The 25,253-nt window shown below is 40.1% G+C and overlaps 1 protein-coding gene across 1 annotated transcript; it reads right to left on the bottom strand.

Annotated features, from left to right (window-relative positions):
- Positions 1–428: 428 nt before the first annotated feature.
- Positions 429–24,476, bottom strand: tlcd2 (TLC domain containing 2). Its single transcript, XM_044032744.1, has 4 exons — positions 23,958–24,476; positions 23,189–23,271; positions 20,857–20,939; positions 429–2,234 (listed from the first exon to the last, which is right to left on the bottom strand). Exons 1-4 carry the CDS (start codon positions 24,134–24,136, stop codon positions 1,848–1,850), a joined length of 732 nt encoding a protein of 243 aa, XP_043888679.1. The 5' UTR covers positions 24,137–24,476; the 3' UTR covers positions 429–1,847.
- Between the last annotated feature and the right edge of the window lie 777 nt (positions 24,477–25,253).

Raw genomic sequence — 25,253 nt, 5'->3', positions numbered from 1 at the left:
ACTCTCCCCTCCTTCCTCCCTAACAGTGCAGTTTGTTTAGTACAGTGGATCAGCTGCAACTTTGGCTAAAACTAAGTCCAAAATAAACCGCATTATACAGACAAATGTTATGTTAGCTTATCCCCATTCATGCAAATGAGGTGGAGATGACTGTGGACAAATCCAGCTTTTTAATGCAGTACAGTCGCATCTGACTGCCTTAGTTTTTGCTAAGTGTTCCTAATAAACTGAATAAATGTAGTTTTTAATATGGGTCATGCACATGAAACATAGTGGTTTTGTTTTTTTAAAAGCTTCCACAAGTTTGACCCAAAGTGGCAAAACATTCACAATCAGCTTCAAAAACTCTATCGACTGTTTTCACAATTCATTCAACCTCAATTTGTCAATTATTATTACTATTATTTTGTTTTTTGTTTTTAAAAATAAAAAATAAAAAATCGTTAACCCAACTTACAATAAATTACAAAGAAAATACACACAGTATAACCCTGCAGATAATGAGCAAACACAAAAAGCGACCACACGACACATGAATGACGCGTATATGTTTCCGAGCCACATGAGGACTGAGATGTTTTAGTGTGGGTTTTTGTTAGAGTTTAGACAGCTGTGTGTGTGTGTGTGTGTGTGAGAGCGAGAGAGAGCGAGAGACAGCGTGCCGACGTCACAGATCTCAGACCTGCTTGTTCCAACACGAGCCTAGAGACGTGAGCGTCTCCCTGCATCTGTCTGTGTGAAGAAGGCACACATCCATATTGATATTACAGAATGAAGACATCTGTGGTAGTGAGGTGATTGGGGAGGAGTTTGCTGCCGCCCACAGGCCAAAAGAGGAACAACAACATCTGCCCATCTGAGAGCTCCCCACTGCAGACTGTCCACCGTCATGGGACATGAATGATTACCGCTGTGAGGTCACCATTTCTCCTTTTTGTCAGTGCATTGATTCATGTGTCAAGCGATAAACACTCGACTCAGAGCAGATTTTTTTTTTTAAATTTCATTATAGTTTTTTTTTTTTAGATTTAGAGAGTATAAAATAGCAGTTACTGTCAAACTGCTGTGCATCGTGTCATCAAATAAAATCCATTTTGTTTTAAGAAAGGTAATTTCTTACTTTCCGTTGACAAACTTTGTGTTGTTGACATATTTCTCCTCTATTAAAAATCAGTGAAACCTCTTGTAGAATGATGTAAAAAGATGCTGCTAAGCTTTCTGAGGTAGCAGGTGGTTTTTGGTTGAGGGTATTTGTTAGGGAATCAAAACAGAAATTTCCACCTCTGCAAGTGTTATACACCTTTTTATTTTTATTTTATTTGAACTAAATCATAAATAAGCTTTGCGTGAGATTTTGTGTTTTTTGTGTTTATGTATGTACAATTATACACAATATGTCTATAACTGGGATACATGCGTGCATGTCGATGGGTTTGTTTTACAAACAGTGAATATTTCATATTTCGCCATGAGCGACATTTAAGACGAGCTCTAGTCGTGTGACAATAAGGTGTTTGGCGTTTGTTTTACAAGACCTTGAATTATTTATGTGAAGAAAAAAAAAAAGAAATCATCCATTCACCATTAGCAGTTAAGGTGAGCACGAGTGCACCAGCACAGAAGCCTGTCAAGACTTCAACAGATGAGCTAATGTGGTTGTGATGAGACCCACTGATTACAACGGAGTGGATGGACTTATACAGTCTGAGACGTGATAAGATCCCAGCTTCATGTGTGCTACACAGACAAAATAGTACCAAGTCTCAACTACAGAGTGTTTTAAAACGAACAGCAATGAGTGTGTTTGTGAATCCCATCCTTCTCGTCTCACCTCCTCCCCGTCCTCTCTACATCTCCTTCTCCTTCTCCTTCTTTGTTTCCCGGGCGCTGCCCTTCAAAAAGTCGCTTTTGAGCAGCCGATAAAAGAGGACAATATTCATGACGGTCATGATGGCCATACCCACACTGCCCAGCGTGTAGGCAAGGAGCGGCACCTTGTCCCTGTTGAGCACGAGCCAGCGGGTCATCCAAGCCAGCGTGTTGATGCGGAACACCACGTACGTGCCCAGGTTAATCATGCTGTTGACCCGGTACAGCGTACCTGCAGAAATGCCGGCCATGCGCAGCAGCTGCCGAATGTGGAGGAAAACGGAATTCAACTCCACCAGCAGCGCCACCACGGCAAAACCAATATAGTGGCCCGACAGCACAGAGAGGCCGAAACAGGTGATCACCTACGAGACACAATGAAGGGAGAGAAGGAGGGTGAACACGGATAAGACAAAAACTTTGCATTACTGTAGCTACACAACGGTTTGTGGTTTCTGAAAGCTGAGTTAAGTTGCAGGTCAAAGCCAACATGTGGTTATTAAAGCCATTTTTTGGCCTGTTTTTGCACATTGAGAGACAAATGTTCAACATTTTCTTTTTATTGTATTATTGTATATGTGTTTTATTGTTTTTAGCATGCAGTAAATTGTAAAGAACTGTTATATCTGGTCCTTTTATAGTTAAATTAAGCAAAACAAAAGTCCAGACTGACACTTTGAGGGTTAGGTGTTAACAAAACAATTCATCAGTCATGTGTTGAATAAACATGATTAAAAGCAGGTGCTCACTACATTTTTAAAAGAAGAAAGCGGAATGAATGAGCTGAGTTTTAGTGTGTGGCAGATGATTCCAGTCATATGCAGCAGAATGATGTATGATGATGATGATGATGATGAACGACCAAAATGTGGGTTAGTGCGGACTTTGGGGATGAGTGGAACAAAGAGCACGACTGGTGTGAAGGATACTGGGTAATGAGTGATGATAAGATGGAGTTTTACCAATTAAGGTAACGGTAAATTTAATAATCACCATTATTTGGGTCAACATTTCAATCATGATTATTTCAAATGATAACTCAATGAGTTTATTTGAACTGAGTTGCTTTGAACATGAAACTTTGAATGAATGAATGAACCTTTTGAACTTACCTACAACTACTTAACTACAACTGATATATCTTAACTTGTGCTGCATGTTTAACCTGGGGGTTCCACTTACATCTGAAACAATTAAACTATGATTAATCGATTACTAAGTTAATCGACAACAATTTTGATAATTGATTCATCAGTTTGAAGCTTTTTTACGTGATCAAAACAAGATTTCCCATTGTCTAAGCTTCTTAAATGTGAATATTTTCTTAATTTCTTTGCTCTGGAAAACAAAGAAATCATTCAAAGTTAATCATTTCGGTTTGTGGACAAAACAAGACATTTGAGAACATCATCATTTTTTAAGGTTTTCTGACATTTTATCGACCAAACAATTAATCGAGAAAATAATCAACAGACTAATCAATTATGAAAATAATCATTAGTTGCAGCTCCAGTTCCACTGAATGCCTGTGTTCTATTTTGCCAGATGACGAGCAGGACAGGAAGTCATTAAAAGCATTAAAAGAGTTGCTTTTAGAATAAAAGCCCCTGTTTTGCTTTTCAGTTTCGACACAAATATCACTTGCACAGTAGTCACTACTACTACTTTCATTGTGTTATTTTCCATGATGAATTTAGTGATCAGAGCATCAGGCTGTAAGGTCTAACACAAGCACAAATGACACCGTCTAGTCTCGTCCTCCAGAGAAAACACATTTTGTTATCCATTAGTTTATCTCATTATTCTGGGAAAACAAGCCTTGTTATCTTATAATAACACATTCATTCATCTCATTAACACAAGAGAACAGGCCTTTATCCAATAACAGGCTATTATCCCATGATAACGAGGTGATTATTCCATGATCTCCTAAGAGCAGAATGAAATACACATTCACACCTATGGTCAATTTAGAGACCTCCAACTCCTGCCTACATGTTTTTGGAGTGTGGGTGGAATCGGGAAAACTGCAAGAAAATCTATACACATGTGAGAAGAACATGTAAACTCCACACAGAGAAGCCCACAGCCAAACCAGGATTAACAATGATGCTAGGAGGAGAAACAGTATTTCTAATATAATCTGCTGTATGAAGGACTCTAATCTAATCTAATTATCTAAAAAAAAAGGTATATTCATTTAAAGCCAATTACACTGTGTATTTTTACAGATTCATCAATTTGGTAACAGTCAAAAGAGATTAATGCAGTGTTTCCTAAAGCATAATCCACCAATCACTGGCATTTACATTAACATTTATAAAAAGGTGTTCACTAAAACATTTACTGGACATGTTGCACTCTAGAGCTGAAACAATTACTTGATTATCAATCGATTACTAAATTAATCGTCAACTAATGAATTAATGGGGTTGGCACTTTTTTCATGATTAAAACAAGATTTCTGATTGTTTTAGCTTCTTAAATGTGAATAATATTCTTTGGTTCTTTGCTCCAGATAACAAAGAAATCATTAAAGAAATCACACACTCAATCATTTTGGTTTGTGGACCAAACAAGACATCCGAGAACATCATCAATTCCAGATTTGACTCGATTAATTGTAAAAATAATCAAAATGTTAATCGATTATGAAAATAATCATCAGTCGCAGCTCTATTGTGCTCGTGTGTAAACACATGACAGGGCTTTTCAGTTAGGGTGATGGTGATTCTTTTCACTCCAACACAATAAGTACAAATCAGGGTTGGGGTTAATTGTTCGGAAGTGTTTTTTTTTTTTAGATAGATCCTTTTGCAGTTTAGGAAGCTAGGGATTAAGCAACATCTTGTGAAGTTGAATGTGCAGCTGAAGTCATTCAACCCTGAGAGGAAAATAAAACCCAAGACATTTACATTTCACCAGGGAACAAAAAAAGTCTGAACCTTTGTTTTTTTTTTTTTTATTTCCATAATGCACAACACTGCAGGGAAACAGAGGAGAGTTGATGGTTTCCACTCTGCTCGCTTATGCAAACTGCTGAACGCTTTCATCACGTCTGACCGTATTTGACTAACCCCGCCAACATCAGCCCTATGACTAATTTACTGCTGAACTGTGCTTATGAAAGTCTGTGATGTAATGTTACATACAGATGCACTCCACAAGGGGGCGGCAGCATCACAGAAAACCTGTGTCAGAAAAGCGTCACATCACATTGAAGTCAACCGAATCCCCCATCTGCTGACTTTACAGTGAGGAGTGAGGGGAAAGGATTACGGACAGTGTCTGGTATGTTGTGACAGCAGTAAACGCTGCCGTCTCATACGGTCGCAGCAGACAATCTGGACGACAGGCTGTTCAGCCAACTCTCCGCAGGAACTGGCACCGACTCACGCCGACCCATTTCAGCAGCTTCATTCACACTCCCATTCAGCACACCCATCTGTAGCCTACTGTAGGGTAGGATCTCCTGTAAATGCTGTGTTCATCAGCTGGAAAAGTTAAGTGGAGACCATTGTGCAGTATAAAAAGAGTCCTAATGCCTCTGCTTCTGCTTCTCTTTGTTACACATACAGCAAATTAGACCTTGAAATTCATTCGTTATGAAGACTCAAGTGTAAAGATCCATGTTGACCGTGGTAAGGGTTGAATGCAGAGCATGAAACAAACACACAGTTGAAAGGGTAATGACTGCAAGAGGGGGTGGAACTTCACGTTCTCCAAATTACACAGAACCACATGAGCAGTGATTGCGTCTAAAATGACGGTGGTTAAGGTTGGGGTTAGGGTCAGGGTAATGGTTAGTGGGCATCTTTTAACAGTTTTTTTTTTCCCTGAGGGGCTGTAGCTACAGACAGATTCTCTGTGATAAATGCTCGCACTGAAAAAACCTCAGGAGTGTTTATTTGTATACAGTATATGAACTTATGGTCATGATAGTCAGTAGATCTATTTTAAACAGTATCTACATACTGAAGATAGCGTTTAAAATATTGCTTTTGTTGTTTTTTTTGTAAAATGTGATGAGAAGCCACTGTTAAAGCAACTTTTTTTTCGTTTTTGGTGAGTAAGTGCTGGTCACGGTGGTGTTAGTGAATGACCTTCATCATGAGGTGTTTGTGTGTTCCATATGATTGACTATGGGTTCTCTATTGCAACAGAACAGTCACAGGAAAAATGACTATGACTGGCTTCTTCCTTGTCTGCTTTTTACAAAGTCCCTGAACCTTCTCTGTGGTCTTCCTCTTTTCCTCAGGCATGGCAGCTCCATTTTCAACATCCTTTATCCATCCCAATCATAATCTGCAAGTGACCAAACATCTCAACCTTGACGCTCTTACTTTATTTGCAAACCGTTCAACCTGAGCTGGCCCTCGAATATGTTCATTCTAATCCTGTCCATCCTGGTCACTCCCAACGAACTTCTTCGCATCTCCAGCTCCGCCTCCTGTCTTTTAGACAACCGTCTCCAGGATTCATTTACAGGTTCATCAATATTGAATGTAACCTATATTGTAGCCCTACTATACAAAGACATTACCATCACATTGTGTTTGTACAATCTGTAGTAAATTATTGGTTTTATTCACTTCTCTTTGTCCTGGTTAAACTCAGAATTACTCAGGACAGGAAGAACCTGCAGTAAGGTGGTGATGACGGCAGCCCCCTCAGTGACATTGACACCGGCAGACTCGAGCGCAAAGTCAGTAGTATCATCAAAGACCTCTCGCACCTTGCCTGGACACTCCCTTTCTCCCTCCCCTCCCCTCTGGAGGACGCTACAGGTCACTCAGGTCAAGAACAAACAGACTCAACAAAACCTTTTACCCACAGACCTCCCCCACCCATGAATGAATAACTGATAACCCACTCCCCACCTGTGATACCTGTGCAATATTATATGCTGAGAGCAGGTCTCTAACATTACCACTGACTCCATTTTGCAATATATAGTATATAGGCTAGCCACTTGCAGCACTTTGTATTTTATATAGCAGGCATGTCCAAAGTCCGGCCCGATCAGATTTTGTAAGGCGCGCAGCTGCAGTTTCATAATGTATCGTTTATGGCCCAGGAGGGATTCACGTGTCACCGCGGTTAGCTCTGCTGGTAAGGAGTCATGGGTTTGAAACCCACCTGTGACAGACAGATACATGCATTCATCATCTTTTATGTTATGTTATTTGACTCCAGATGTGAAAAAAACTTCACTTGACTTCGCGTGGCTTAGATTTTGGTTACATTGCCATTTAAAAATGATAATTGTGACAATGAAAATAAAATCATTATAAAACAGTGCTTTTGGATGCAACTTTCACTGTTAGTAAAAGGTCTAAAGGGACCACTGGCCCTCGTTAAAAAAAGGTTTGCACGGTTATTCATTGTTCCTGCAACAAAGACAGTAAAGATTCTATTCTATTCTAATGATAGTCATGAGGGATGGTGCAATGATGACAGTTAGGGCGCTGTGTTCAGCACAAATAGTCGCCCTCATCAGTCAGCATGTTGGGAGGAAAAACAGTTAAGCCAACAGGCCACAGGGCTTTGCACACACATCAATAAGATCACACAGTGTTGGTCAGTTGTTCTCCTGTGAGATTTCCCTTTATTGCGGGAGTAATGACAGGTGCCAGGTGAGTCTGACCTTGTCCTGCATAAATGAGGTGTGTCATAACACCCAGTTATCAAGTTCAACAAATAACCTGACCGCTAACTCACACTATGGTGATCATTGCATGCATTATTACTATAATATACTCATGAGAAACTAGCACTCTGGGAAAATAATAATTTTTATGATGTTTATGTTGCTAAAAATACAGACATGGCATTATCCATTATGTTTGCTTAGGGTGGTTGATTAGTCGGAATTACACAAGTGAATTATGTCACAGTGAGTTGCCACATGGAACAGATATAAAACAGTTGCTGGGTTACATGAATACATATTAAAAATAATCCGTATAAGGTCAATGTACAGGACTTTGCAACATCGACCAGTGAACTAAATATAGGTTCTTATTGACATATAGGGGGAGTTCCTATGTGTAAGTGGTATAAAATGAGCCTGCTCACAATTTAAAATCACAATATCTACAGTACAAACACAGGAATGGGTCGTGGTTTATAATACACACACATTCACACTCGCATCAACACACCACACACAGCACTTTAACATGGTTCACCTAGAGTCTTATCTGAGTCGGGGAGATAAGACACAATGAAACATCAAAAACAAACCGTTATACAACACAATATTATGTGTCATTTAAGTCAATGGAGTAACAAAGCATCTTCTCGTGGATTTAAAGGAAACTTTAAACTACAGAGGAACTCTATATAAAAGGAAATGTATACAATAATGTTTTTCTATTTGGAAGCAGTGTGTCAGACTGCATCAATCATCTTCATGTGACAACTGTACATTTATGGTGGTCATCTTTTTTTTTTATTGGGTTCCATCTGCAAAGCAACAGCTATCCCATACTTAGTCTTGGTACAAAGGACACAGCAGCTCAAATAGCTTAATGACACTTTATGTAAAGCGCAATGACAATGTTATGTCACACGTCCACCTAGATCCACCTGCAAGCTTTATTCACGTCATGTTTGAGCATCACATACACACGTTGCATGAGTTAAACTCATTGACGGCTTGCTAACATACACAGCCTGGCCAAAATAAAAGTCTTTAATTAAGCAAATAGGTAAGGGGTTGCTGCAGCTGGTCAGGTCTAGGTTCAGCAACATTATGTGCCCAAAGAATGAGGTCAACTGACTACCTGAATATAATGAATGACCAGATTATTCTATCAATGCATTTTTTTCTTCCCTGATGGCACGGGCATATTCCAAGATGACAATGCCAGGATTCATCAGGCTCAAATTGTGAAAGAGTGGTTCAGGGAGCATGAGACATCATTTTCACACATAGATTGGCCACCAGAGTCCAGACCTTAACCCCATTGAGAATCTTTGGGATGTGCTGGAGAAGGCTTTGCTCAGTGGCCCGACTCTCCCATCATCAATACAAGATCTTGGTGAAAAATGAATGCAACACTGGACGGAAATAAATCTTGTGACATTGCAGTAGCTTATGGAAACAATGCCACAGTGAATGAGCGCCGTAATCAAAGCCAAAGGCGGTTCAATAACGTGACCCTTTTTTTTTTAGGTGGTGACTTTTTTTTGGTCAGGCAGTGTATATAAGACCAACTTTCAGTCACATCATTTCAATCCAAATGCCAATAATCACATAGTTTGAGAGACATAAAGCAACAAGGCTGAGACTTTTGCACAGAAGTGTACTCATGCATTCTGTGTTTTAATGACACAGGTTTGCAGTGAACATATATGTAGACACACAGAGGGTGCAGTTTAAGAAGAAAATAATATGGACACAGACTTTGGACCTTGGACGGATGGTATGTGGATTGAGGTCTGTAGTTTAAATGGTAAATAAGAAGGCAAAGCAAGCGTCACTTAACCTTTGGACTACATGCATGTTTATAAAAAAAACGCCCACGGGTTTGAAAGAGTTCGTGCTTCAACAGAGTTCGATGAATATGTGGCTACGGTAATGGGGGCGATGGGATGAAGTGGTCATCAAGACTAGAAAATCACTATACAGACCACTCACCATACATACATATGTATATATGCACACATGAACCTAGTACTATAATCACTTGTTTCAAATCCAAACAAGGGGCTAAAAAAACAAGGTGGTGTGGTTGTTTGTTCGTTGCATTTGCTCCCCCTGGACTCAATTAAACGGTCTCAACACCCTGGTGAGGGACCTCCTCATCCCTCTTTCAGAGGAGAAACCACTGGATGCAAACTACAACAAATCATTGAACAACTTGAAAAAAAAAAAAAGGTGTCACCGGTATCTCTTCTCCTGAATGTTTGCGTCCAAGAAAAACAAACGCAACACAGGATGACCAAACGATAGGCTAATGTTTGAACAATGTGTCAAGATCTAATCGCCAAAAGGTTTTCCCGAAGTGTCATCACACGAAAGATCACACAACATTACACTGACAAATGTATTTTAAATAAATCCTGATCCATATCCAGATCATCACCAAAGTGGAATCATTTCATTCTTGGGCCATGACCTACATCCACCATCAGACAGACAGACAGACAGACAGACACACACACACACACACAAATGTGGCCAACAAGGAGAAAAGGTATGTGGTATTTTAAGTGTATTACAGTATGTGGTCATATGTTCCCCCATCTGTTAAACCTGCTTCTTGTCTCTCCTGCATTCTCCCTCATTCTCCCCAAGGTTCACTTTTACTTTGTTTGCTATTTCTACTGCATTCAACACTTGTGATATATCCACTCCTTTCACAAGCAGGCATTCGCATCCCGATGCTCGTCCTTTTGTAAATAGCATATTTTAAATATTTAAAACTTGAGTTGTCTTCACTCCTCATCGCGGTTTGTGTCAAACCAGTTTCCCTGGCGCTGGCTGATAACTTGCCAGCTGGCTCAGTAAGGAAGAGAAGTTCAGTACCAGAGCAGCCCATTTGTCACAATGGACAGTGTGTGTTGAATGGTAATGAGATCATGTAAAAAAAAGATGCAGTAAGAAGAGGGAGGTCATTAAACCAGTGCACATACATGCACAATATCTCCAACTGACTGGTTTTTAGTCCGAAATGTGTCCCCAATGTCCCTTGTTTATCCTATGACACACACACACACACACACACCGTCCTAAAAACATGCTGTCCCTCTGGAGCCTTACAGAAGCAGAGGTAGACACACATGTTTTAAAACAGCTGGTGGAGTATCATCAGGCCTGGGGGTGGCGCACACAAACAACTCACAAAGTGTTCACACATTCACGTTAAAGTATGACTTGAATAATTACTTATACAATAGAGACACTTATAAAAAAGTATTGTGAAACTGCAGCCCGTCATGTGGATGTTTAGATAAGCAGTTTTCTTTTTGGTTGTTTTCTCTGTGGTAACAACTTTAATGTCCCTAGGGGATAATAAACACGCCTTTGTATCAGGAGAAGAATAACACAGACCAAACAAACTTTAAACTTTGTTTTTCTACCACCATTACCCTGTGCAATCAATTTTAACATAATAATGAGAGGTTTGAGCCAATAATTAAGTCATCTATTCCAGCTTTACATTAACTTAAAAAAAAAAAGGTTTGAAATAGCTGTAATTTTGTTCCTAAAAATACAATTCAGTCCATGACAGGAAAACATCATCATCAGTGCTGCCTAAATACTGCATCAGTTATTCTTTTTGGGTGTAGTAAAGTAAATTATTGATTCACACAGATACATATTCCCCATCGTCTTCGAACAAAAGCACGATATAAACACAGCTGCAATTCCTACGCAAAGATTACTGGACAGGGAACACTTCCTTAATACAGGTCAACAAGGACAGGAAGAGGCCAATAGGAAGGAAACCAATAGGACGCTCAGAGAGATTTAAGCCATCTGGTCACAGACTGAGAGGCAGCAGGTCGATGAGAAGGTGAGACGAAATGGAGGGAAGGATGTCCAGTATGGACAATAATGATCACACACACACACGCACGCACAAAGAGGATGTTCAACATAACTGCTATCATGTGACCTGTGTTACTCCTGTCAGCTGACAGCAGCAGCAGCAGCACATCAGGCCATTTTAACTCCTTGCTGTTTACGCTGTTTTCTAACGTGTAGTTGACGTGTGTTTATGTGCTACAGCAGGGCGAGGTTCTGCAACTGTTAATAGGTGTTTTGATGAATCATAGACATTTGACGTATTCAGACTCTGGGTGCGAACAGAGTCTTTTTACTTGAGCCAATGATGGTTTTACCAGTGCACTGCCACCCTCATTAGGAAAAGTACCAAAAAGGCTCCTGAGATCTGATGACACTTCCTTTGTTCATGGGCTGCATTTTTCAGCATTTCCACCAGCTACTGTATATGAGGACGACTGGATTCGACCAAAGATGTTTCATCTTTCATCCATTAGGCTTCTTAAGTTTCAGTTCAGTTTTCCAAACAATGTCTTGAACTAACGTTTGCGACTGAGAAGCTTCCCAGTCTTTTCCAGCTTTATGAAATGATGCAGCAATGTTTTATCTGCACATCTTTGACAGCAGTGAAAAGTAAAAAGATATAGTAATTCCTTTAAGAAATGACACTATATCACCATAACTTAGCTTGAACACACATCAGACGAAACTGGTTCTTTCCAAAACTTTGGATGTGTTAGAGGGCAGATGATACCATCTTCGGAAGAGATAGTGACTTTGCACTGTTTCCTGTATTTGGGCAAAGCTAAGCTGTTAAATCTAGCTGCATGTTCATAAAATAGATATAAGAGAGAGTATAAATTAGGCAATTAAAGCATTCAATATTAAAATAAAAACAACAATAACATACTGAAACAGTAACTACAAATGTACTATAATCTCACATACTACCAAACCCTACCCACGCTGGTTTTTCAATCACACTGTGTTGTTGCCACAGCAACTGGACCTCAGCCAAGTGTGCTCTCTATTCTCTTTGTATCCATTGGTTGGAGGCTTTTGGGTGTGTCAACAAGGGATGACTGATGTGTAACACAATGTGCACCTCTCAGAGAGCCGAGGAGGAAACTGCAGAGGCAGTAAAAGAGGGTATGGCTTGAGTGGAGGTCCACTCTCACACTTTCAATTGAACAAGAAAGGCCTTTATTTTTACCTGACATTTTTCTGAGGATTTTATTTACATTGCCTGAGCTTTGGGAGGCATCTTTACTGTTCCTCAAGCCACCTAACAATCATGTAATAATTGAAAGACTCACTTAACAGACAACTTTTGTGGCCCTGGCAGTTCCTGTTTGGTCTGTGTCACAGGCAGGTGTTGTATTTGTCATAATGATAATATTAAGCCAGACAATAGTCTTTCAACACTGATGACAAGTCTTAAGTCAAAAATGTACAGAACACAGAGGCTGGACCTAATCAGTTTAGGCGGCAGGTTTAAATGTATAAATAAGGCAGCGGCAGCTGAGAAAATAGAGGAACACTAAAGGGAAACCCCTTTTCCTCTCATGATTCATCGCAGCAGCAAGTGACTGACTCTAATTCCCACAACTGCACAGCAGCTACTTTGCTCAAACTTGCTTTTCACCAGTGACGAGTAGCAGAGTGAACGTCAGCTCCCTCTGTCATTTAAATCCACCCATGAATGGATGTCTTTAAAAACAGCATTCCTTCATGCTGCACCAACTGTGGACAAACATTACGTCACTTTTGAGGACCGCCTCCAGCCTCCAGCACTAAAGTATACGGATGTATGTGAGACTGATTGACACAAGTCTAACCTGTTCTGTATACATGCATCAGTACTTCATTGCTTCATTCACTTGCCCTTAATAAACACTGTGATGGGTTTGTTTATGCCTCCAACTATCACTTCTTCTTATCTGATCACTAACAAGATACTCCTCCTGTTTCTTAACCCTTAAACACACCTTACCCTCTTATGACCTTTTATGACCTTTAACCATAAAAGGTCAGACAAGTGCTTTTGCCCAGACCAGAACAACTTCCAATATCTGGCAGTTATTTACAGTTTACTGCATGTTAAAATAGTGTATTAACAATTTAAAATGAAGAAAAACATAACGCTTTATTTAGAAAAATACCGCAGTTGTACACTTTGAGCATTAAACATGTTTTTTTCCACACTCTCTCCTCTCTGGTGACAAAGACGCTGATGAGAAATTACCATGATAACCACATTTTGGCTTTAATGTGCAACTTCTCAGCTTTCAGAAACAGTTGGAACTTTTCCGATGACACTAACTGTGGCGTAAGTATTGTAATGCGAAGCGCAAACGTGTCGCCGGCGATGCACTCGGTGTTAAAGGGTTAACTTTAAGTTCCCAAACAATGCATCAAGGTTTCTATTTCTGTCTTTGCAGTCACAAAAGGCAGAAACATGCATTATAAAAGATGTGCTCACTCTTAAATGCACAAAATATATCAAAAATGTTTCATAAGTGTTTGATAAAGACAAGAAGCCGCTTCCACAACTGCACATTATAGTTTGTAATATTGTATTAGTTTGTCGACGAATGTGAACAGCTCCTAACACCAAGCCAATACACGGGGAAATTCCTGAGTGTCTGAGACCGTTATACCATGATGGAAAAAACCCCACACAAAAACAAGAGTGTGCAGACTCTCGTTGGTTTGGGTCCATGTGAGGTGGCGGTCCAAGCTGCACAGAGTAGGTGGACGGGGGGGACAAGTGAAGAGACATTATGAGGTTATGCAAGGACAGGGAGGTAAACATCAAGATCGTGTGTGTGATATATGGAGTGGAGTAGTGAAGGAACATTTCCAACGAGAGGTTTGCTGCACATGTGCATGTCTCTCTCCCTCCCTCCCTCTCTCTAGGGTACCTAAAGTTTAAGTGCAGACCAGATGTCTGTCCTCATGCCGGGATAAACCCAGAATGAAGGAATTCTCCAGGGGGCTCCCCATCAAAATGATGAAACCAGATTTTCGCCCGCCAAAAAAAAAACTTGCACACGTTCCACTTTGTCTTTTGCAATACGTGTCTCTCCATCTCACAGAACGTCATTATTCTACACGAGTGTGGACTGAAATTGTTGACTTTTGTCAAGTTGAAGGCCCAACAGCAACAAAAATAACAAAACAGTAGAAACAAGAGAGGCTCCAGTAGCTCCTGGTGCACAAACCTAAGTAAAGAGAGTAACATTAGCTCCATGTGGTTTGTCCCACCAGAGTAAGATGGAGGCGTGGCAGAGCCCACAGAATGTGGATGGCTGGAAATACAGTATATCTGTGGGCTGGCGAGTGAAGACAAAAACATACCATACATACTTAATCAGCTGCTGCTGTGAAAAGGAAGAATGGGATAGTTCCGTGCATGAATAGACAACGGAAAGCTGTCGGTGACTGGATTCAACTGTTTTTTTGTTATTAACTCAAGCCACAGAGATGTGGAGAATAACAGAACCTACAAAATAAGTTTAAATCACATTATTGATGGTTTAGACTGAAAATGAGGCCTCTTATATTCACCAATGAGTCATAACATTAAAGCCAGTTACATGTTTTAATGTTGGGGTGTAGTGGTGTATTAAACACCATGCTCAATTAGAGCCGTTTGTATAAGTGAGGCTGTCCAGAGACATTAAAGGGCTAGTTCCATCAAATCACACACCTCAATGCTAACTGTATTTGCACTGCATGGTGGTACCAAGTCAGCCTGCTCTGATCTTCTCCTTCCATGTGGCACACATCAGCTTTGACCCATGATAGTGTGAGCAGAAAAAAAAAGGCACATTGTTTCAGATATCATCCGATCGGATGCACCGCTAGCAATTATCAAGACACTGAGTAATGCCGTCGTCACGACCCCTCGCCACAATCCCTTACGCATTTTACCCGGAGTCTGACCCAGAGTCAGAAGACACTTTGACAAGTGAACCACCTCCATCGCAAAGACTGCTGCAGGACGTCTGTTGCTTGGATAACGTTGTCACTACCGAGATCATAAACACACATAGCTTAGTCTGTAGCCAACTATCGCTAATGCTACACGGCAGAACATGCACACAAAGACAGTTTTACGGTTTGTAAATATTGTAATATACGTATTGTTGACAATGCTCCTTCCTTTAGGTGAAGTTTGGTGCTGACGTCCTGCTTTATATTGCCCGAAGTTTGTATAACAATCCTCTGTGAAGTGGTTGCCGCATACATGGAGGTATTTGGGAAATGTAGCAGGGATATTCCCATCAAATATGAAAGATATCCACTTTGCTCGTTGGCGGGGAGAGCAAACAGTCGCTGAACTTCTTTTCGACGTGTTCTCAACCGATATGCTCAGCAGCTACAACGGGAGTAGTTCTTCTTCTTCTACGGTTGAAAGTACGTCACTGGATGTACGTGGACTCTAGTGCCTGGACTAGGAGGCGCTGCCGTTTACAGGAGTGGTGAGATTCACCAGTGACGTAATTAGTCAACGGAAGTGCCTTGCCGCTTTGTAGAGCTCAAAAACAATAAGACCCTGCGCTCTCAGCAGTGGCTGAACAGATTGTTATGGACTTTCAGGGCTTCATAGACAAGGTAATGACACAGATACACACCCAAACGCAGCGTTAATTGACACTTCCGGGTTATGGCCTCTTTATTGCCCCCACAAAGATATGGGATTGTCCTTCCAAAAGAAAAATAAGACATGGGCAACGTCAAGACCTGCAGTGTGCATGCCGCCTTAGAATGTATTGACTTCTTCTGATTTGAGTGAACTGACCCTTTACGGCTGTCACTTTTGATCTAGCAAATATCTTCAAAAGGAACGGTGTGTCATGTGATATTCAAACTCGATTTGAGGGAAAAGTCTCAGCCCTAAGAGAAATGATAAGAGAGAGAGAAAAAGTATTTACAGAATCCAGAATAGAAGACGGTGACACATATTCATGCCGCTACACTCAGTTAGCCAATTTTCCAAAAGCTGAACAGGAAACAAAGGTAGCCAAATTTAACTCGTGTGTAGCAGAAGTTTAGAAAAAAAAGCTTTAAATCAAGCTTTAAATCAAATCAAACAGTGATTATACATGTAATTTTAATTTGAAAGCATTGGTAACACAAAGACAGGCACAGTTTAACCAGTGTTTTTTTTTACTATCCACTACGGCAACCTTCTCCCACTTTAGTGGATTTGAATTTGTCATAAATGCACTTTGTCATAAGTGCCGCCGTGCCATGGATTTCATGGACCTCATCATGTGCTTAAATTGGCACTGGTGCAACAACAAGGGCTCTAACCTATGTACCACCAAATATAGTCTGTTTCCTACTTTCCAAAATTGACTTTTCCTGCTGACAGACAGCTTCACACTGCTCCCACAAATATCTATTTTCATGCCTGGTAAACTGAGACAAGTTCCATTCATATCTGAGGTTGGTGCAAGATGAACCTTCAAGAGAAAAAAACATGAGACCGAGGTTGAATTTGGAAAAACGAAGTGAACAAGATGGATATTCAAAGATCACAGTTAGTGACTGAGGCTGAACGAGCCTTGTTTAGACCCTGAGCTTTGCTTACAACGAGAAAATGTTACGTTAAAACATGTTTAAATTTAAAGTGAACATCACAGACCAGAGCAGATGTTAGTGAAAACAGCACAGATCCTCATGATAGGACATTAACCTGTGAAGCCCTGGTTTGCATTATTAGATGAGTGTCGGCCTTGTTGGCCTTTACTCTACAAAGATTTTGTCTGTCTGGAATTCTGTCTGATGAGAGAGGGATGACAGGGATTTTTGGAAGAAAAACAGCAAAGATGTAGGAAAACATCAATCTGCAGAGGGAAAAGGAGAGAGCCAAATGGCAAAAATGAAGCACTCTGTGTTTCCACTTTTTTTTTTTTTTTAAACGAGAAAATTGGTCTTAATGGAAAAGTATCTGCCTTTTATTTCAGCTCGAATTCAATTATGGAAAATTGTGGACAAATAAGGCTGCAACAGATGGAACATGTGATGTGGCATTTTCCCCCGTTTTACAAGACCAGCAAAACAAACCTTGGTTTTTACCTTCACCACATGTACTTCAGTTAGCTCTGCTCAAATAAAATCATATAGAACTGTGCTTTGTTTAGTGTTCATTAAAACAGACTAAACATGTATGATTACTTTAAAGGTTTTACGATGTATAGTAGGTATATATCATTTTAATCTCCCTGTAATGTGGTGTCCTCCTCCTGGCAGAGTTATCAGGACTTCCTGTTTTCCAAAGGAAGGTTATGGCTGACAGGATCTCATCAGGCGTCAGTGGCTCTGACAGGACCCATAAACTGCTCAGCCAGAAATAAGAAGCTGCAATTTCCACTTCATTCAATAAGGCAGGGGGGGGGAACCCTTCCATGGAATATTTGACTTTATTATTTCTCCTCAGCAGAACTCATGTTACACCACAAGCTGTTTCTCTATATATGCTTGTGTAAAAGAGGAAACCCTCATGGCAGACTGGAGAAATGAGGGCATCAAAGGCATTTGAACAAGAGGATGCGGGGGTTTCACCAGAGCATAACAGCAAAGACGAAAAATAAGATGAGAGGGGAAGAACAAAAGACAGGTTTGAAAGTACAAACAGAAATAAACATAAAATAACAATCTATGAACTCATTTGGCCACTAAAGAGAACTTTGATAACAACTTAATTATGTTGAAAATGAAAATCACAATACACTGGGAAATCTTACTAAAGTGCATCCTCTTCTGCAACAAAACAGCAAGAATCAAATCATTGCTTCATTTCCTTCATATCTTTTAGGGTGCATTCACACCAGCCCCTCAAAGAGGCGACCTCTGGTCTGCCAAAAAAACAGAGCATTGTGGGTAAACACAACCAAAACAAATGTCACAGAGTCTAGCAGACTATTAGGTGTGAAAATGACATCAGTGAATGCGACAAAAGACATGCTTGTTGTCCAGCTTTTAGAAGCCACACAGATTTGAGTCACACTCACAGAAACTGCTAAATAAATCAGTGTTAAATCAGACTGGACATCAGAATTGTAAAAAGTATGAAAGGTGGAAGAGGAAGAACCAGGTGGCTGCCTGTGAGGAGATTATCTCGAGATCAACATCCTTCTCCTGACTGTATGACCCACAAGTCCTGCTCAGTTCAGTAATCACTCCGTGGGAAAACATCCAACACAAAAACCTAATTTTGGAGTAGTCGCATGAAAAGAACACGTAATACAAGACCAGAACACACGATAGTGACAACATGGAAATCAAGAAGTGAACATCGTTAAAAAGAAATGTATTCAAGTCTTGATGATGGCGCAACTGGGAAAATAAATAAGTGAAGAGAAAGTGAGACAACCAGCTGAGAAGCACACAGAGCCAAGTGAATGAGAAAGAAATCTCCGTTCCTCCCACACTCTAGTGACAGTCAGAAGCCAGCTGGCCCGACCAAAGCAGCCATTCACTGTAGGCTTTCAGAAAGTAGTGCAGAATCATCTTTTCTGAAAATCTGTTCGGCCTTTAACAACGGTGCTACTGAAGCTGGTTCCCACAAAGGAAACACTGGTTCCATCCGATTTAAGCAAGTCTTTAACTGTGTTAACAAACAATAACAAACAACAGGCTGGTGCCATTTCTGCACTCCTGATATACGACACCTAACCGAAAACCATTAAGTGACCATTTCAAAGCAAGACAGTGATCCAGGTACTCCAAACAGACAAGGGAAAAATAACTTCCACTTCTGTTTGGAATGCCTGGATCATGGAAGTACTCCTTTTTCAAACAGCACCAGACATGCAGACTCTCCTTAATGCACTTTGGACGTCACCTGAGCAAACAGTTAAATCCCATTTTTGCATAATAGGAAGATTATTGTGAAAAAATAGCTACCTGCACTTAAAAATCACCTCTCACTGCCAGCATGCAGACAGACTTTATTTCTGTTTCCGTTTTAAAATCTGTTTCTCCTTAGTCTACTATTGCAGCTTTATTTCACCACTGGAAACTGAAGGTTGCGTCGCTTACTCCCTGCACCAACGTCCATACAGAGACATGGCACACAGGAGTTACTGATCCACTGCTGACTCCATCACTAAGTTAAAATAAAATGTGTCACCTAAGTTAAAACACATTTACAAAACAAGGCAGCAAAAAAACACTGTTTTTCTATAAGGACTTTGGTGCAGGAGGGTGAGCAAATTCATGGACTTTCAGGTGCACATTTTTTTTATGAAATCTGTTTGTCTTTCATTCCCTGCAGTTATGAAAATGATTCCAGATGGAAATGAGGACACCTCAGCAATCAACAGAGGAAATCTCACATCCTCTGACTGGATTACTTGATAACAAGCCGATAAATTGTATGAGATCTGATTTTCAAGTGTTTGCAGTAAGTAACCCCTATATCTAAATCAGACAACCATTCAAGAGCATAAACCGTTTCCGGTCACAGTATCAGCCTCTGTGCTGGTGTAAAACTCTTCAGTGTTTTTCCAGTTTAGATTTTTTTTTTTACATATATTAAAATGTGTCAGTGGAGAAGCCCATCTGATTGTATGTTTACATATACAGTATATACGCCATATGTCCCTCTTTATATACTATGTTGACACAGCTATGTATGCATGTTGTTGTCTTCTATAACTGAAACATCTTTGTTCTGTCAAAAGCATTATTCAAAAATTATGAAATTGATTTCCAAGAACTTCTGTGGACAAGTGGGGCACAGCCAATGAACTCTGCGATGGATAAACACGATATACTATTCTACATGTAGTGTAGTATGAGAGAATTCCTTCACTGGCATCCACACGTGCATGACCTAAATTACTGCTGTTGTACAGAACAAACCCTACACACGAATCCTGCCAGAGACAATCACACCACAAATTCAAAACAACAGCGCTTGTGTGGCAAGTAATGCACTACAATGACAATGACAAGAGCATGGCAGCAGAGAGCATGCAGCCTGAAGAAGCAGAGGAATATATGAATTCAGGACGTAGTGTTCTATATTCCCACGTCAGGTCATTGCCCCCTGTTTATTTTCCACAGTGTTTTGGTGCAGGAGTGGAGGAAGGACTGACAGATCTCATGCTGAGGGTCACTGTATTATGAAGATAGAGAACTGAATCTGATGGGAAAGGTACTATAAACTGTCGCATGGTTAAATGGGTAGCAAAAGACAGAGTGAAATGGGTGGAGTTCATCTCCACCCAAGGAGGTGGGGTGGGGGGTGTGACACTGGAATGACCGTCTTTGTTCCTCCCTCACTTGGTCTTTGCAAGTAACACAAGAAGTACAGGTATTTTGCCCCCATGTCCGCACGTCTGACATGTATGTTTGGGTTTTGGCGCGGGATTTGTCTTGACTTGACAGCTTAAAGTACAGCCATCTCCTCCCAGTACCATCTGTGGCCAAGTTATTATTGGCAGACCTACCACAATGTGATGAAAGAGAAGTTCCCAGGACTGGGTCAGCTTCTGGTACAGCACCATGTCCAAGAAGTCGTAGATGAAGTAACCTGTGGAGAGAGGCAGGAATTAGACATGGTCAACAACTTGTCACATCCACTGAAAGATAACAGATCCTCTTGACAATAGCGGCCGAGTCTCAGTGAGGACACCTGCTTCCATGACGACAGAGATCGCAACCAAGATGCGTCTTGGAGAGGGGCTATTCATATCCACTACCCCCCAACCCTTCTCCGTCAACAGCCGTATCCATGGTGATTGCTCCTCTGAATGCGGGAGAAATAATGAAGTGTTCAGGATGGAGGACAAAGGGGTGTTCAGGAGCCGGGGGCTTTGGTGACGGATTTAACCCCATTATGTTTGAAATTTGATACCAGAACCCTTCTGTTGATGTGGTTGCTACGAAAGCCACAGAACAACTAATTATTACGAGGTTGCTACCAAGCGTTCATTTGCTTAATTTACATAATGTGCATTTCAAAATAGTACATTATATGATATTCGGCAGCACGGTGACAATAGAGAGTCCTATTGAACACAGGCTTTCCAACAAGGTGGAGTTGGGGTCAAGTTTGAGTAAGAGCAGTCAAAGTCAACTTTTAATTTTTACCCTTGTGGAAGAAGGAACTATTTTTTTTCAGAATCCTGTGTAGTGAGACTACATGAACAGGGAATTCCTTTCTTAAACCAGTTAGTCAGACAAGTGACACACACCAACATGGTGACACTAACAGAATAACATGGTTAGGTATCAGAAACAGGCATGAATAGCATTTTAGCTTCTTCTAATTATTGTATCAACAAAAACATGCCGACAATCACTATCAACATCCTTTTTACTAGTAAAACATGGGGAGAGAAAAGTATTCTTTCAGGAAGCAATGTGGAGTGTGAATAGAAGACTACTTAAGGCACATAAAAAAACCTTTAAACATTAACCATGTTTGGTTTCCTGTGAATGCATAGTTTGAGGCACCATGCAAGACTCTGATTCAACAAGTGTACAATCACGTATGGTATGTCACTGCGAGGTTTCCCTACACACAGAGCTGAACGTGGAGAACCTTTCTGAAAAACTTCCCGAGGCCTCAGAAGGATCACACCACATTTCTGGCGGGAGGGTGTGGAGAAGTGCTTCACTTGTTTTTGAGTGACTGAGGCCCTATTCTTTCTGTTATCACTAGCATCTGATGTGGAAGGATTGCATAAATCATCTGCCTTTTTTTTTTTTTTTCCACGCAGTTGCTGATGTCACAGGGCTACGCCCGGTGCCTGGGACGGATCATAATGCCCCCTATTGAACTTCACACACTGACAATACTCCTCGCTTTTCCAGCTTCCAGGGCTGGGCTTCCTGAAAGAATGCCAAACATCCTGGGAATCCTCAAGAAGAACTTGATGTGCAGCACAGATCTAATATATTTGGATTTTACCACCATCACATGCTACTTGTTGCTCTCGTCTTAAAATATTTGAAACATTAAATCATTACGAAAACTAAAGTGTTTGGAGGTACAGTCGTGCGGTGAAAGGAGTACTGAAATATTCTACTCAAGTAAAAGTAACACTTTTTTGATAACAAATGTAAAAGTATTGGTCTAAACATGTATTCAAGTTGAAGTAAAAAAGTAGGTTGTTTGTTAAAAGTTAAAAAAATTAAAGGCAAACCTTTAGAAATTAAAGTACTGACAAAATAAAATATGTAAACACATAATGTATTGGTCAAAATGGGTCAAAGGTAACAAATGCTTTAACTTTCTCACTCACTCAGGGACTTTAATTAGCACCAATTCACCCATCCTCATCATTCACTTGTCCTCTGTCCTCATCGTTCACCTGTCCTCATCATTCACTGCCAAAGTTTCCAGTGTGTGATTTCTATTTAGTTTCTTTTTAATTTTGCCAACATTTTTTTACTCAGTAAAGGATGTTTTTTTATAAACGTAGCAAAGTACAGCACTCTCAAAAAAATAGACTCAAGTAAAATTACAAGTTTTAAAAATGACTTGAAAGTACACAAAAAAACTAGTCAATTACAGTAACGCGAGTAAATGTAACTCACTACTTTGTACCTGAGTAAAAAACAAAAAACTATGACAGTCAAATGAATGAGTGAATCATTACATGCTCTACAGTCATGGATCACATCATTATCAACAAATGAGTTGCTAATTCATTCAAGTGAGAAATCCAATGACTGTTTACCTTGTCAAACTGGCTCTAAGAAGGTAAACAAACATGTTTTAAATGGACTGAATAAACACTGTGTTGGTTGGGGGGGTGCCTGATTTCTACTCACCGATTGAAAATGACACCAAGGCATGAGAAAACACCGAGTGCGTCTCTATCAAATCTTCAGCCATCTGTGGATGAAGGAAAAAGCTGCAAACGGGGGAAAAAAGATTTTCAAAATGAAACAAAAGGTTTGTGCAAAACTGTTGACAATTTAAGTTAAAATAAAAAGTTGAACAACAATCAAATTTAAACTTGAATGGAGCCATTCCAAACAATGGGAAACCCTTAAGTTCAGTAATCACATTCAATCACATTGAAAATAAATTACACAGTAAATATTGAACTTAACCTTGACTGAAAAAATTAAAGTGCAAATTCATTCATTATTGCAACAGCTGTCTGGAAATTGTTTTCCCCAAAGCATTAAGTCCTACACTACAGCTGTAATTATTCAATTAATTGATTATAAATCATTACTAAATGAATAGTCGATTGTTTTGAAAATGGATTCATCGATTTTCAGCCCATAAATGTGATTAGTTGCAGGTTGCTTTACTCCAGTTGACAAAGAAATCATTCAAACCGATCATCATTTCCAGGTTTGAGACACACTGATTATCTGACATTTAATAAACCAAACTAATAGCTACTCCTTACATATATATATATATACATATATATATATATATATATATATATATATATATATATATATATATATCAGCTTTCATCGTGGGGCCTCAAAGAGCTGCCATGTTCACGCCCCTGCCCAGAGCCAAATCTCAATCAACAACTGGTTTTAAATGAAGAGGGAAAACCCGGGTTTAACTCACCACAGCACGCCCCAGATCGCCGTGATGAAACTGTGCACGAATGATGTGGAGATATTTCTCCATTTCCAAGCATTCCTGCGCGCGGGATTGGGCATGGGCAGTTGACTGACGCCTGCGTTGACTAGTCTGAAAAAGCCCACGGAGCAGCTGGTGGTCAAAATCACTGACCTCACATCCATGTCTCAAGTGTTTGTCAGCGGGACGACGCTGCTGGTGAAGACGATGATAGGAATCCAGATGAACGTGGGACGTCAACGGATCGTGTGTTCCAGATGAACCCACACACACACACACACACACAGTTACAACACTGTCCTTCAACCGTGGAAAAAGGTGTTAGTTTCGCGGTTATTGAGAGACGGAGTGGACGAGCCTGTTCGTGTCTCCTTCCCTGGTGGTATCAGGTGTTTCTTCCTCACAGGTGTGAAGAAACCTCGGTGCGCTCGTGCGAGTGCGTCCTGTTCTACAACCTCATCGCACGCTTGTGTAACTTTTTGACATAGACACAAACCAAGCAGCGTCTGCCCGCCCTACTACGAGGGGGCGTGGCCAAGTGCATGTTACATGTGTTATTCTACGTTCACGTGCCATCGGAAAACTCGTTTTTTTGTAATCCTTTTCGCTTTTTTATCCCAAAAGGTGTTTATTTGGATATGGATTGATGTGTACATCGCAATAAAAACATACAGTATTTATTATGACAGTAATTTTCTATTATTAAATCAATCTAAAATTAAGTAAACAATAACACTGATGAAAGTAGTTAGAACACCAAACAAGTGTGTATATGTAATTTAATGTTGAATGTAATACCTTTAATAGTGCAATGATTAGTGTCTTATTATTATTTTTCTTTTATTTATCATAATGAATTCTTCTTTAATTTTCTTTGTTGCTTTATATCATTAGAATATCAACAGAGAGTTTGTTGTATGTGAATTTATGTAAAGTTGTCAACAAAAGCATGTTAACGTTAGAAAATAGTGCCTGAATAAGGAAGTTGCGAATTACGAGGGATATTGAACTCAACATAGCTCCTCACACCTCATTTGTTTACGTCTGTATGAGAACAGTAATTAATTAATTCAACATTGTAAACATTTAACGTTTAAGATTCTGAGTGTGGTAAATGGTTTATTTCACTCCAATATTGTTAGACATTTAAATTCAAATTCAAATTTGATGCATAGTTTTCTTCTCGTTGGTGTTTCCTTCAGCGTTAGTGACGAAAGCAGCAGCCCCGCCCACTACCACACCAGAGCTGTGCAGAGTAAAAACATGAATGACACGGCGCCA

Source organism: Solea senegalensis, linkage group LG8 (assembly GCF_019176455.1).
Source record: "Solea senegalensis isolate Sse05_10M linkage group LG8, IFAPA_SoseM_1, whole genome shotgun sequence".
NCBI classification, from domain to species: domain Eukaryota; kingdom Metazoa; phylum Chordata; class Actinopteri; order Pleuronectiformes; family Soleidae; genus Solea; species Solea senegalensis.
This window is presented reverse-complemented; position numbering and strand designations above follow the sequence as displayed.